Raw genomic sequence first — 12,287 nt, 5'->3', positions numbered from 1 at the left:
ATGGAGGAATAAAGCCCCTGAATGGCTTCAAGGTAATACCATAGGAGTTACTAATGCAGCAATCTATGCCCACAGGCCACAGGCAAGATTAGAAACTTCTGAAGACAAATTGTGTCACATGATGAGCCCTAATGATTTGATGCCAATATGCTACAAGACCACAATTGCTGGGTCACAAACATCTCTGATATAAGCTTGAAAGAAATCTCGTATCACAATGTTCCCAGTAAAGTGACAGAACAAATGGTCTGGTGGTAAGATGTAGACAACAGTCATGTAGATGTCAAGAATTGTGAATGAGATGTCTGACCAGGGAAGAACCCAACTGCTATCATCTAAGTCATATTACCTGCTTCTGCGCTTCCTGTCACGAGGAATGTGATCCCAATGAGAGAAAGCAAGGGAGGAGAGAGAAGGGTTAAACAAAGTTAAAGTTGGTAGAAAAAGAGAAAAAAGAAGTTAATTAAGTCACTGTACATTCTGAATTATGTTTTTCTGAAAAAGCACCTCCTGAGAAAGTTAATTACATGCGGGAAAAGTATGACATGCACAACTTTTCCCCGTGCTGTTGAAAGATGCCACAATTGTTGAGCTTCTCTTGACCTGTCAACTGTTAAATCCAAAACCAGAGTCCTACTGAGGTGGATGAGCTACAACTTCCAGGATCTCTCCCTGTTGCTGACTGGCACTGATGGGAGTTGGGAGTTCAGCCACTTCTGAACAGCCACAATTCCTTACTCCTGCATTAAAATGTCTCAATATTTCTTGGATTTTCTGTTTCATGCAGTGTAGGATTACACAACATTCAAGTATCAGAACTACAGGCTTCAGTATGGTTCTTATCCTCTTTTTTCCCACGATAAGATAAAGAAGATGTCGTTTAGAAATATATGATCAGCATAGATAAAATCTAAGCCCTACAATTTATTTGTAGGAAATTCCTAGTGGATTTGCTGTGATCCAAGTGTTCACATAGATAAATGCTCAACTCTGTACCACAGAACTATATTTAATCTGATGATGAAAGTACAAAATAAGCCAGTAAGAACCCTCAGCTGGAGAGAAAGATTTTCTCTGTCCTAATCAACTTATCATATTTTTTGGAGTATAAGATGCACTTCCCCCCCCAAAAGAGGGTGAAAATTTGGCTGCGTCTTATACACCGAATGTAGCCCCGCTCACCCACTGGCCCCCACCCTTTGGCCTCTGCCTCCCAGCAATTTACCTCCATGTAGCAAGCAGCAAACAGCCCGTTTCAGCTTCAGCACAGCCTGATTAGCACAAGCAGTTGATTGCTGGTTGGATCAGCCTCCCTACCGCCAGCTGTTTCAGGCTGCAGGGATTGCCATTGCCTATTGCCGTGCGGGCCTCTGCTGTTTGCTGCAAGGAGGCAAATTACTGGGAGGCAGAGCCAGATTTTTTTTTCTTGTTTTCCTTCCCAAAAAAGGTAGGTGCGTCTTATCATCTGGAGCGTTTTATACTCCGAAAAATACGGTAATGTATATATATATATTTTTGCCTGAGGTAGCACAATGGTAAATGGTGCTTCCCTCGTCATTTTTCACTTCTGAGACACAATATCTGGCAAGAATCTCTACTTGATGGTAAAGACAAATGCTAAATTAAACAGCTAATGATCTGCTGTTTTCTTTTTCATCAGACCCAAGAACAGGTGCCTGAGGCACTATCCCAATCTATCTAATACTCTGTTTCCCTGAAAAAAAGACATCCCCTGATAATAAGCCCAATCAGGCTTTTGAGCGCCTGCGCTGAAATAAGCCGCCCCTGAAAATAAGCCCTCCTCAAAAATATTTAAATGCATGTGCAGCTGGTCCCCACCATTTCCTCTGGCTAGGGCAGGGGTCAGCAACCCGCAGTTGTGGAGCCGCATGTGGCTCTTTCATCCGTCTGCTGCGGCTCCTTATCGCCAGTCGGCTCCACAATCGATAGGGCTTTCAGTTAGGACAGGTAGAGGGAAAAGGATGCCATGCTAGGAGGAGACTCTATGGTGGGGGGAACCAGACTTCTGATTGGCTCCCAATTGAACGGGGGGCTTCCAGTTAGGATCTTTGTGGTTCTTTGAGAGTTTAAAGTTGCCGACCCCTGGGCTAGGGTTAGGGAGACAGAGCTGGAAATCAGATATGACAGTAAGAGGAACCCCGTCTTGCTCCACATGCCCCAAAATAATAAGATCTCCCCAAAAATAAGGCCAAGCGCTTATTTCAGGGTTAAAAAAAATATAAGGCAGGGTCTTATTTTCGGGCAAACATGGTAACAGATATCACAATCATCTTCAAGTGCATGATGACACCCTATTAAAAACATTCAGACAGTCAGAGGCGTTTCAGAACATACTGGCATATATGTAGAACACTCCTTAAACAGTATGTTTTAGAATGAAAGTCTGTGGGAATTAAATGAGCTGCTTCTTCCAAACTATCCATGTAGAGCTACTGAGCTGTATAAAATGAGCTGACATTTCAAGGGCATAGCTGCACAGTTGATTCTACTCCATTTCCTTTCATCCAGTGCTGATAGCATCATAAAGCCAACCCCAAAATAAATCTAGGGAATACTAAAAGTCCTTTTAAAAATATTAAATCCAAAATGTGTCTTGCCACAGCTAAAAATCCAGAGGCATTGCCAGAACAGGATTGATGGAGCCATGAACTTAGGTAAGAAACTACAAAACATTTCATTTTTATATTTCTCAGAGTTTTTCTTTTCTAAAGTTTTACTTAATTTTTAATTCAGATTTGGTGTTTGAAAGCTCCTTTAGCTCCGCTGGCAAGCCTCTTTAACAAACTCATTTCCAGCTGTGGGAACGTATGGGAAATTGAGTCTTAGAACATCAATTCAAAGCAAGGCACTTACTTCCTAAGTTGCCTGTAGCTGTAGAGAGGTATGAAGTATGAGAAGAGATAGGGAGCCACGCAGGTAGACATGATGAGGCACACAAGGCAGAGGAAGAAGCTCAAAAAGACCTTCTGAAACCAGGAGAAAGTCTGTGTGGAAAGAACCAAAACCAATCACTATGTAATGATCATTATTTAAGAAGCATCCTCTGTCTGGATTCCAGGCGTGGTAATTTTTCATTCACATGCATCTCCATCAGCTACAAAGCAGTCCTCACCATTTAATGTACAATCCAGTGGTGGGTTTCAAATTTTTTTACTACCGGTTCTGTGGGTGTGGCTTGATGGGCATGGCAAGGCTTGGTGGGCATGGCAGGGAAAGAATACTGTAAAATTTCCCTCCCCACTCCAGGGGAAGGATACTGCAAAATCCCCATTTCCAATCAGCTGGGACTCGGGAGGCAGAGAATAAATGGCGGCAGGGCCAGTCAGTGGTGGTATATACCGGTTCTCTGAACTACTCAAAATTTCCACTATCAGTTATCCAAAACTGGTCAGAACCTGCTGAAACCCACCTCTGGTACAATCCCATGCATAGATGCCAAAACCTTTATCTGATTCACAGGATCCCTTCCAAAATTAAGCTCCAATAGGAGGAGGAGATTTCTGAAGACATGGGAAGACCATATTAATTGCTTTTAAATTTCAGTGCAATTGCAAAATTATATAAACTAATAATATAAATGAAATTAAAATTGAGTGCTGCTATCATGGTCTGTGGGAATGACTGAGAGATGAGGAGTAGAAATGTTGTCTAATGATCAGATAAAAGGGGGAGGGAGTCCACAGCTGAGAAACGGGCAGAGAAAGATACTTAGAAAGGATCTGCCCTAATTTATCAGGCAGTAAATAAAGACAGTGGAAGTTTTGTACCTTCAGACTTGCGAGAGTCTGTTAAAAGAACCTTACAATAATGTAGTGTTGGCTCATCTTGTGTGTTTCCCATCTGCTCTACTTGGGTGGCCGATAATTGTTTAGACTCTAGAGATACTCTAATGATGGAGTTAGCATGTAAATAAATGTGAAAATAAGATTTAATTGTATTTTAAATAAGTTCACCTCCATTTAATTGTGAACTTCTTTACTTCCTACTTCTTAGATCCCGCCCACCTGAGTTTTGCAACGGGGCCCGTAGCAAGTCACTCAAAGACTGAGTGCATCCCTCCCCGGTCCCCCACAAAGGTGGTACAATCCTGTCTTAATGGAATGAGCCACATCAAGCTGGGAGAGGGTGAGCTCTAGAGGAAGGGTTGCACTTTGGAGAAATATTTCATGAACATATCTTTAAAGGTTTGGAGTAGTGTTCAACATTCCACTTTACTGTTTCTCCTCTACATAAGAAAGACTGAAATATGTAGGTAGAATGCTATCCAACTATTCAGTAAAAATATGGCTGCTTCTATTTTGGCCAATGAAATAAAACAATCAGGTAGTTCAAATAATCATTTCATAAACATAATTGTAGCACGGTTTCTATAAAAAAAAATAGAGGTCCTTCATTCTCCATGACCCAAACTTTTCCAACTATGAGTCTAAATAGTAAAATTAAAGAATCTGTCATGCCTTGATCATCTGCACCTATAGGAAGTCTAGAGAAAAATGCCCATGCTGAAGGTGTCACTTTTAATAAATCTTCAAAGTTGAAATGTGGCCCATCCTTTCCCCACCAACCAGATCTTGCCCACCACAGTCAGTAATAGACATTAGAGAGAGTACACTCACTATTTTCCTGCTCTCTACTGCCTGCAGATAGGTGCGAAAGCGGAACCAGGGTCCAAAAATAACGGTTCCGACAAAGTAGATATACCCCATGAACTCAACTGGGGATGGAATGGTTGGTACTTCGCCCCGGTCCAGATCAAAGCCCAGTGACACAGCCTTCATTGCCACAATCATCTGGGCACCTAGTGATAGAAATGAGAGAGAGGGTCAGTGCTGACATTCTTAACAAGTACTGTATTTTTTGGTCTTATACTCCAAATGTAGCCCGACCCAGCTTCTCAAATGAGGTTTCAGAGGCTGAAAGAAGCTTCAGAAAAGAAGCCCCCAAACAGAGCTTCACAAAAGAAGCTCCCAAACAGAGCTTCATAGGCTTTTTTTCTGAAGTTCTGTTTTGGAGGCTTTCAGAGGCAGGAAAAAGTTTTTTCTGAAACAGTTTCAGAGGCAGAAAAAAAAAGCAAAAAAACAAACAAACAAGGCACAGAGCTCACAACCAAGGAAACTGTTGCTAAAATTCACCTCTGGGAACAGCTGATTGGGGGTATTCCGGGAGGCCAATCCACCTGCCAATCAGCTTTTTTCTTATTTTCCTCCCTAAAAACTAAGGTGCATCTTATACTCCAGTGCGTCTTATACTCCAAAAAATACAGTAGCTTAAATAATTTGTTGCCACAGAGTTACTAACATAAATTATTTTTCTTTAGTCCAGCAAAGATGTTCAGATCCAGTGGGATTTACGAATGGAAGCTTGTATACAAGAAAAGTATCATTCTTTCTAATAACAGCTCAATTTATAAGCCTTGATAGAATTTTCTAGCTATAAAGCTATGAATGCTACACATGTTGAACAGTACTTTATACTTCTGGAAAGGCAGCACTTTCTTTCAATACATAGATATTCTGATTCACCTTGTCACAAACCAGAAGATGTGTGCAGAAGGAGACATGTCACTTACCTCTCATCTTATGCCAATTCACAGTGTCTACCATATGCATCTCTCTATAGAAGAGGAAGGAAAAGCAGGAAACAAAAAAAATAACCATTATCTTTGGGTATCAGTCCTTTGTTTGCTATCTTTCCTTTCCTAAAACCCAGATAAGTTTCAAAATCCTCTTCTTGCTGAACTTTCCAATAAAAAGGAATACATTCATGTCAAAGAACTGGGTGACTAGAAATGCACCTGATTCCAGGAATTATGCTACTATAATTTGTTAGTTTGCTTTCCTTGATCTCTGGCTTTTCCACTCCAAAATTTATGGAATCTTCCAGTAATTGCTATGATGTTACAGTAACAGTAATCCAGTACTGCACGAACCAGAAAGACAGCTAAGAAAGTATCTACAGACCCTTCACATCCTGAAAATAAATTGTTTCAACTTCTCCCCTTGGGATCCATCTGTAGGGCATTGTATGCCAAAACAACTAGACACAAAGACAGATTTCCCTCCCCCCCATGCCATCACTCTACTAAACACCTAATTTCCACAGCACTGTCTAATGCCTTAAAATATTTATCCATGTAGTAGAGCTGTATTGCTATTATCGGTATCCTTCTCATCTTCTCATCTTTCTCATCTTCTCATCTTTCCTACTACCTTCTCCTATTGGTGTCTTATGATTTATGATTTGTTTGTGCCTTATGATTGATGGATTATTAGTGTACCTTATGATTTATGATCTATTCTATGACTTATTACTTTGTTTTTTCTATATACATTGAGAGCTTATGCACCAGAGACAAATTCCTTGTCCAATGTCCAAACACACTTGGCCAATAAAGATTATTCTATTCTAATTCATTCTTGTCCATACTTGACACAGATGCCCTCCTTCCTGCATTTCCCATTGGCTTACCAAAAAATTGGTCAGTTTTCTTGGCCCACTGGTTTAACATCTAACTAATATGCCACAATACACATTAAAAGCCATCAAGAAGAATATAAACATACATATATTTAACACTTTAGCCCCTCTCCGTCAACTGTATGCTGCATTTTCACCAAACTTGGCTACTTATTGTGCCCTCCAAACCCCAGAGTCAGAAATCAGGACATTCAACCAACAAGAATGCTTATTACAGTAGTTATGAATATTGGTTTCAAGATATCTTAAATGTTGGGCCTTTCAGGTTTGGAAAGAAATGGAATATAAATCTTTGTAAAAATGCAGCTTGCGAATTTGGAAGGCGCTAAAATGGTAGTTTAGGTATGGATACTAAGAAAGATTATAGCTTATTGTATCTTAGCTGACTTCTTTAAAGTTTTATTTAGATAAGCTTAGCTTTTCTCTGGGGGGGACGCGGTAGCTCAGAGGATAAGATGCTGAGCTTGTCAATCAGAAAGGTTGGCAGTTTGGTGGTTCGAATCCCTAGCACCGCATAATGGAGTGAACTCCCATTACTTGCCCCAGCTTCTGCCAACCTAGCAGTTCGAAAGCATGTAAAAATGCAAGTAGAAAAATATGGACCACCTTGGTGGGAAGGTAACAGCATTCTGTGTGGCTTCGGTGTTTAGTCATGCCGGTCACATGACCACGGAATCATCATTAGACACCGCTGGCTCTTTGGCTTAGAAATGAAGATGAGCATCGCCCCTAGAGTCGGGAATGACTAACATGTATGGGCGAGAGGAACCTTTACCTTTACCCTCACCGTTTCTCAACCTGGCAATCTCCAAATATTTTAAATTATAACTCCATAATTCCTAGACAGCATAACTAATGATGCATTTAACACATCTGGAGGACCCTAGCTGGCATGGGGACAGACAATTTAACCTACTAGCTGGCATGGGGATAGAGGGAGCATCTCGTAGCTCCCATGTAACACCTCTCCTACGCAGGCTGCATTGGTTGCCGGTGGTCTTCCGGGTGCGATTCAGGGTTTTGGTTTTGGTCATCACCTTTAAAGCGCTCCATGGCATGGGACCGGGATATTTACGGGACCCCCTGCTGCCACCAGTAGCCTCCCATTGACCTGTGCGCTCTCACAGGGAGGGCCTCCTTAGGGTACCGTCGGCCAAACAATGTCGGCTGGCGGCCCCCAGGGGAAGAGCCTTCTCTGTGTGGGCTCCTGCCCTGTGGAATGAACTACCCGTGGGGCTACGCTTACTCCCTGATCTTCGGATCTTTAAGCGCGAGCTTAAGACTTTTTTCTTTCATCAAGCAGGGCTGGCCTAATGATAAATTTTAATTGAGGACTTTTAGCGGGGTTATTTTATTTTATAATTTTACCTACTTATTTTAAATATTCAGCTCATGGAATCAGATTTTTAAATATATATTGTATTTTAATTTTTTTTTGTATATGTGTTTTATCTATGCTGTACACCGCCCTGAGTCTTCGGAGAAGGGCGGTATAAAAATTTGAATAATAAATAAATAAATAAATAAATAAATAAATAAATCTGGCCATAAAAAAAATTATAAACCTAAATATCAGCAACATAGTTAACTCTGCCCCACCTTTGTGATTACTATCCTGGGGACTGATTTGAGAGCATTTTGTGGTTTGGGTGGTTTGGGTGGGTTAAGTTTTAATACAAAAAATAAAATGTGTTATTAAAACCTAAGGATTATTCAATTTATTTTTATTTGGACAAGTGTAGGTAGTTTGGGTGGCTTCCACTCATGAAGTAGGTAAACCTCATACAATGGGGCTGGCCAAAACAGGATAACCATGTGCATTCTTGCAACCAGCCTCCAATGCTTAAGAACACCTGTTTACCTTGTGTTCCCTTATGAGAGATGTTCCCCTTATTGACTAGTCTTTCTGTTGGTCCAACATGCTATTAGCTATCCCTTTCCCCATGAATTGCTCTTGGCCGTATCAGCCCCCAAGTATGCTTCCCACATTCTTCACTTACCCCATAAGCAAATAGATGAGGATGGTGATGGAGAGCAGAACTCCACGCTGGGTTGAGTGGCGACACAGGAATAAAACCAGGTAGCACAAGAGGCTGAGGAGCACAACCCACACCATCTGCAGCTGAAAAAAATGGTAGAGGGCATAGAAGCCACTAGCGACGGTGCTCAGATGCTTAACATAGGATGGCAGAGCTGGAAAAGAAGAGGTGGGAAGCTTGGATGAGAGAAAGAGAAGCTCACCATGGATGGCTTCAGCCAACACACCTTGCCATACCATGGAGTCTCTGTGTGTGAATGTTACCATATGATCTCAGTCATTGATGTTTGTGAACCAAAGCTTATCGCAGAGAAGGGCAACTTCTCCAGCGTTGGAGGCTTCCCCAACCACCTGGACACTACAGAAGGTTTTCTGATAGAAATAAAATGCTGTCACTGGAAAGATCCATTCATCTCTTTTTATGCTGTTTCGGAAAGGGTTGAAAGAGGAGGTGGTGGTCTTTGAAAGGCAAGCAGCTTGTAGCTCCACCCTTAAATAATCCCCCAGATCTTAAAAAACATTCCTTGATCATGCTGCTGAAATTTCAAGTTACCAAGGGAATTAAAACTGAAATGGAAATATTTGGTCTCCTTGAGGCCTCCAGTGATTCCCAGGAAATCAATCAATATGACAGGGATTTGGGGAAGGGGGGGAACCAACCTATCCACCCAAGTTTATCACTGAATGTGTTATGTGAACCCAGCCAATTATAACTTACTCAATAAACCACCATTTATTGTGATATATAGACCTTCCAGAGAGCATGGACTTTACACCAAGCAAATGAGGTCATAGCCTTTCCTTCCCTACTCACTGTTTTACTGTCATGTTAACCTTATCAAGAACCTTTTCAGCCTCACCGGATTTTTGGAAAGCAACCATAACTTTACAGCAGAAGGCAAGGCAGGCTGAGGGAACAAGAGCACCAGGAATAAATTGGAACTTGACAACTGTCTCAATTCTCTGGAGGCATTTCTGAAGCATTGCAAATGATAGTTTTTGTTTGGATTATTTCCTTCATATCATCTACAACATATAATACCAGGACTGCAACAGCTACTATGTAACACAGATAGGCAGAAACTAGTAGGGTGCTTCCCCAAATACTAACTAGTAGTCAGAAAACTTGACCAAAACTGCTAAAAAACTATCAACCTTTGTGAACAAGTCAAATCCAAAAATGTTAGGGAATTCTTGGAAGCTTGGCATTCGGGTAAATCAGCCATCAATAAACACGTCAAGATAAATCATATTTACATACCATTCAAAAAGGACAATAAAAAACCTAAGGAGGAAACAAAAAGTCTAGAACATATCCTCTCTAGCAACCAATGTTCAGATAAACAGTGATCAAAACCAGACAAACAATAAAAAAAACCTCTAATCAAGAAACCACTAAAGTTTGTAGGATAAGTTATTATATATAAACAGGCTGCAATCCCCACACTCACTCACATGGACGATGTTACCTAGTTCGGTAATGAAATGTTTGCAAGCAAACAACATTGAGCTGGAAACTAGCTAATTCAATTTTATCTCACATGTATACAAACTCAGCCTCTACTTACATAACCTCCATAGAAGCCGGCAAGCTAGACACAAGAGCAGCAGAGTCCAAACCTGTTCAAAACCCTGCTGAGCAGTTGGCAACACACAACTGCTCAACAGCTGCTGGTAAAACTCTTCCCGTGTAAAAGTGGCCATGGCCCCAACCTGGAAAGAGAAAGAGAGGCAGAGCAAACCCTTAAAGTTAGCTCAGGAGACAAGTCAAGATTATTCTGAAACGTATATAAACCCAAAGAGTAAATAGTCTGGAATAAACTACACCAAATCCTGTTCTTAAATTGGGATTATTGTAGTTGAAAGAATCTCCCTCTATTGGGAGAATGATTGAAGTTTCAGGACGTGCTTACACAAAGATAAAAGGTGAGGTTAGAGAATGCTTGTGTTTTATTTAAACATAATGGTGCTCTGGGGCTCATATAACACAATGAACTATACATCAATCAACCACACAAACTAGATTGATATAGCCTACTACCTGCAGTATGGTTAGGCCATTTGCGGTTCAGTGCATGGTGTGAGTCCAGTTATAGTTAGGCATGCCAAAACCAGCCAGTCAACAGGTCTAGTACCGCTTGACATAAAACCCATGTAATCATATTCATAATCTCAGACACATCTGCTATTTCAATGGCACAATATAACCCAATGTTCCCTTCTGTAACTATTGTTTCCCTTTTGTTTTAGAACTGTAGATTTGAAACAGCAGCATGGAAAGTTAGCCTAAGTATTCTCTTAGTCTGACACCTCTAAATGTCATATTAAGCAGAGATGAGTCTGGAAAACATATAACTACAGCAGCAAGATTATGTTTCTCATGATTAACCTAACTATGGCTTGTTCAATCGGTCTCATTTTGTACACAACACATGCTGAACCATTAAGTATGGAAGCTGAAATCACAGACTATAATAAACTAAAATGTGATTTGTACGTTTATGGTATTGTAGCAATACCGTCCATCCTTGCTGCCCCAAGTTCTATGGAGGAAGAGACAAAGATGTAAATCAACTAAATAAATCCACAAACATTTCTGTATGGAAGTAAATTCTGCTAAACCCCACTGAGTTTGACTATTTCTGCAGTACAGCTGAGCAGACTAAAGCTTCTACATTGATGCAAACTCTTTCTCTATCTTGTTACTTGGATCTAATTCTTATTGACTATTTGTAGACCCAGTTTAGGAATAAAAACATATTCCAAAAGAGCTCCTTGGGTGTGTATGTGGCAGTATCATTAACTGAAGGCCAGTTACCAGTCGCACAATAATAGCCTACATTCTGATTCTACTTCAGTTTTCCAAGGTTGACTTAACACTAAGCCTAGCAACATGGGGGGTGGGAATAGAAAAATGGGTGGTGGGGAGTAATACACATCTGATGAATTGATGAAGCATTGCAATAGGGAGGAAGACATGGCTGGAATGGCACATTTGCATCACACCGTGATTTCATCACGATTCGGTAAACCGTCGCGATTCAGAGTCACACCAGCCAAGACCAATCAAAAAACAAAACAAAACATGTTACGATTTAACATGAAGTAGGAACCCTGCGGATTTACTAGTCAGTGGCGTTAGCAGGCAGGTACAGAGATAGGAAGGAAATGCTGGAGCACAGAATGGAGGAGGAGAACGTGGCTTTTTAGACAAAAGGATCCGAAAAGAAAACCAAACGACCACAGTCCTGCAACTCGAAGTAACCCTTTGGCTTCTCGTTTCTTTTCTTAGCATAATTTCTCTCTCTCACACACACACACCGATTTTTCTTTCTCACTGCACCCCCCACCCCCACCCCCGGGGATACTCGCCCGCTTTCCTAAGAGCGCTATTCTTAAAAGGGAAAGAGCTAATGATGGGAATCCCACGGCAACGGCGGTCATCGCGTCATTTCAGAGGAAGAAAAAGGGAAATCCCTTCATTCGGAGACGTAGATTCTAGGAAGCCTTTTCCCTTCCCCACTACGCTGCATTGCGGGAGAGGCGAGAACTCGGCGCCCCCTTATTGGGCACGGCTCTGCTTCTCTCACCGAACTTGCCTTAATGCCTCTCATCCATCCTAGCACCGGCCCTCTAGCTCCTTTTAGGCCAGCTGTTCCAGCGGCATGCCTTAAAGAGGCAGGCACGGCGTTGGGGCTAACTCACCGATGCGTCTTTATTCGCACCACCCTCTTTTCCCCAGCTCTCCGGA

The 12,287-nt window shown here is 41.4% G+C and overlaps 1 protein-coding gene across 3 annotated transcripts in view; it reads right to left on the bottom strand.

The window, feature by feature from the left end:
- The window catches only part of PORCN (porcupine O-acyltransferase), a 30,845-nt gene extending 18,558 nt beyond the window's left edge, over positions 1 to 12,287 (bottom strand). For 2 of the 3 annotated variants that reach the window (XR_009153161.1, XM_058166551.1), the window contains exons 1-7: positions 12,136 to 12,287; positions 10,105 to 10,249; positions 8,499 to 8,691; positions 5,591 to 5,634; positions 4,638 to 4,819; positions 2,875 to 3,005; positions 350 to 364 (exon numbers count right to left, since the gene is read on the bottom strand). Coding sequence is in view for 2 of the 3 variants with exons in the window: in XM_058166551.1 (XP_058022534.1) it covers positions 350 to 364; positions 2,875 to 3,005; positions 4,638 to 4,819; positions 5,591 to 5,634; positions 8,499 to 8,691; positions 10,105 to 10,249; positions 12,136 to 12,150 (725 nt within the window). In the remaining variant the exon portion in view is untranslated. The remainder of the gene's footprint in view (positions 1 to 349; positions 365 to 2,874; positions 3,006 to 4,637; positions 4,820 to 5,590; positions 5,635 to 8,498; positions 8,692 to 10,104; positions 10,250 to 12,135) is intronic. The other variant, XM_058166552.1, reaches the window with a different exon arrangement.

Source organism: Ahaetulla prasina, chromosome 2, assembly GCF_028640845.1.
Source record: "Ahaetulla prasina isolate Xishuangbanna chromosome 2, ASM2864084v1, whole genome shotgun sequence".
In the NCBI taxonomy this organism is placed as follows: Eukaryota; Metazoa; Chordata; class Lepidosauria; order Squamata; family Colubridae; genus Ahaetulla; species Ahaetulla prasina.
This window is presented reverse-complemented; position numbering and strand designations above follow the sequence as displayed.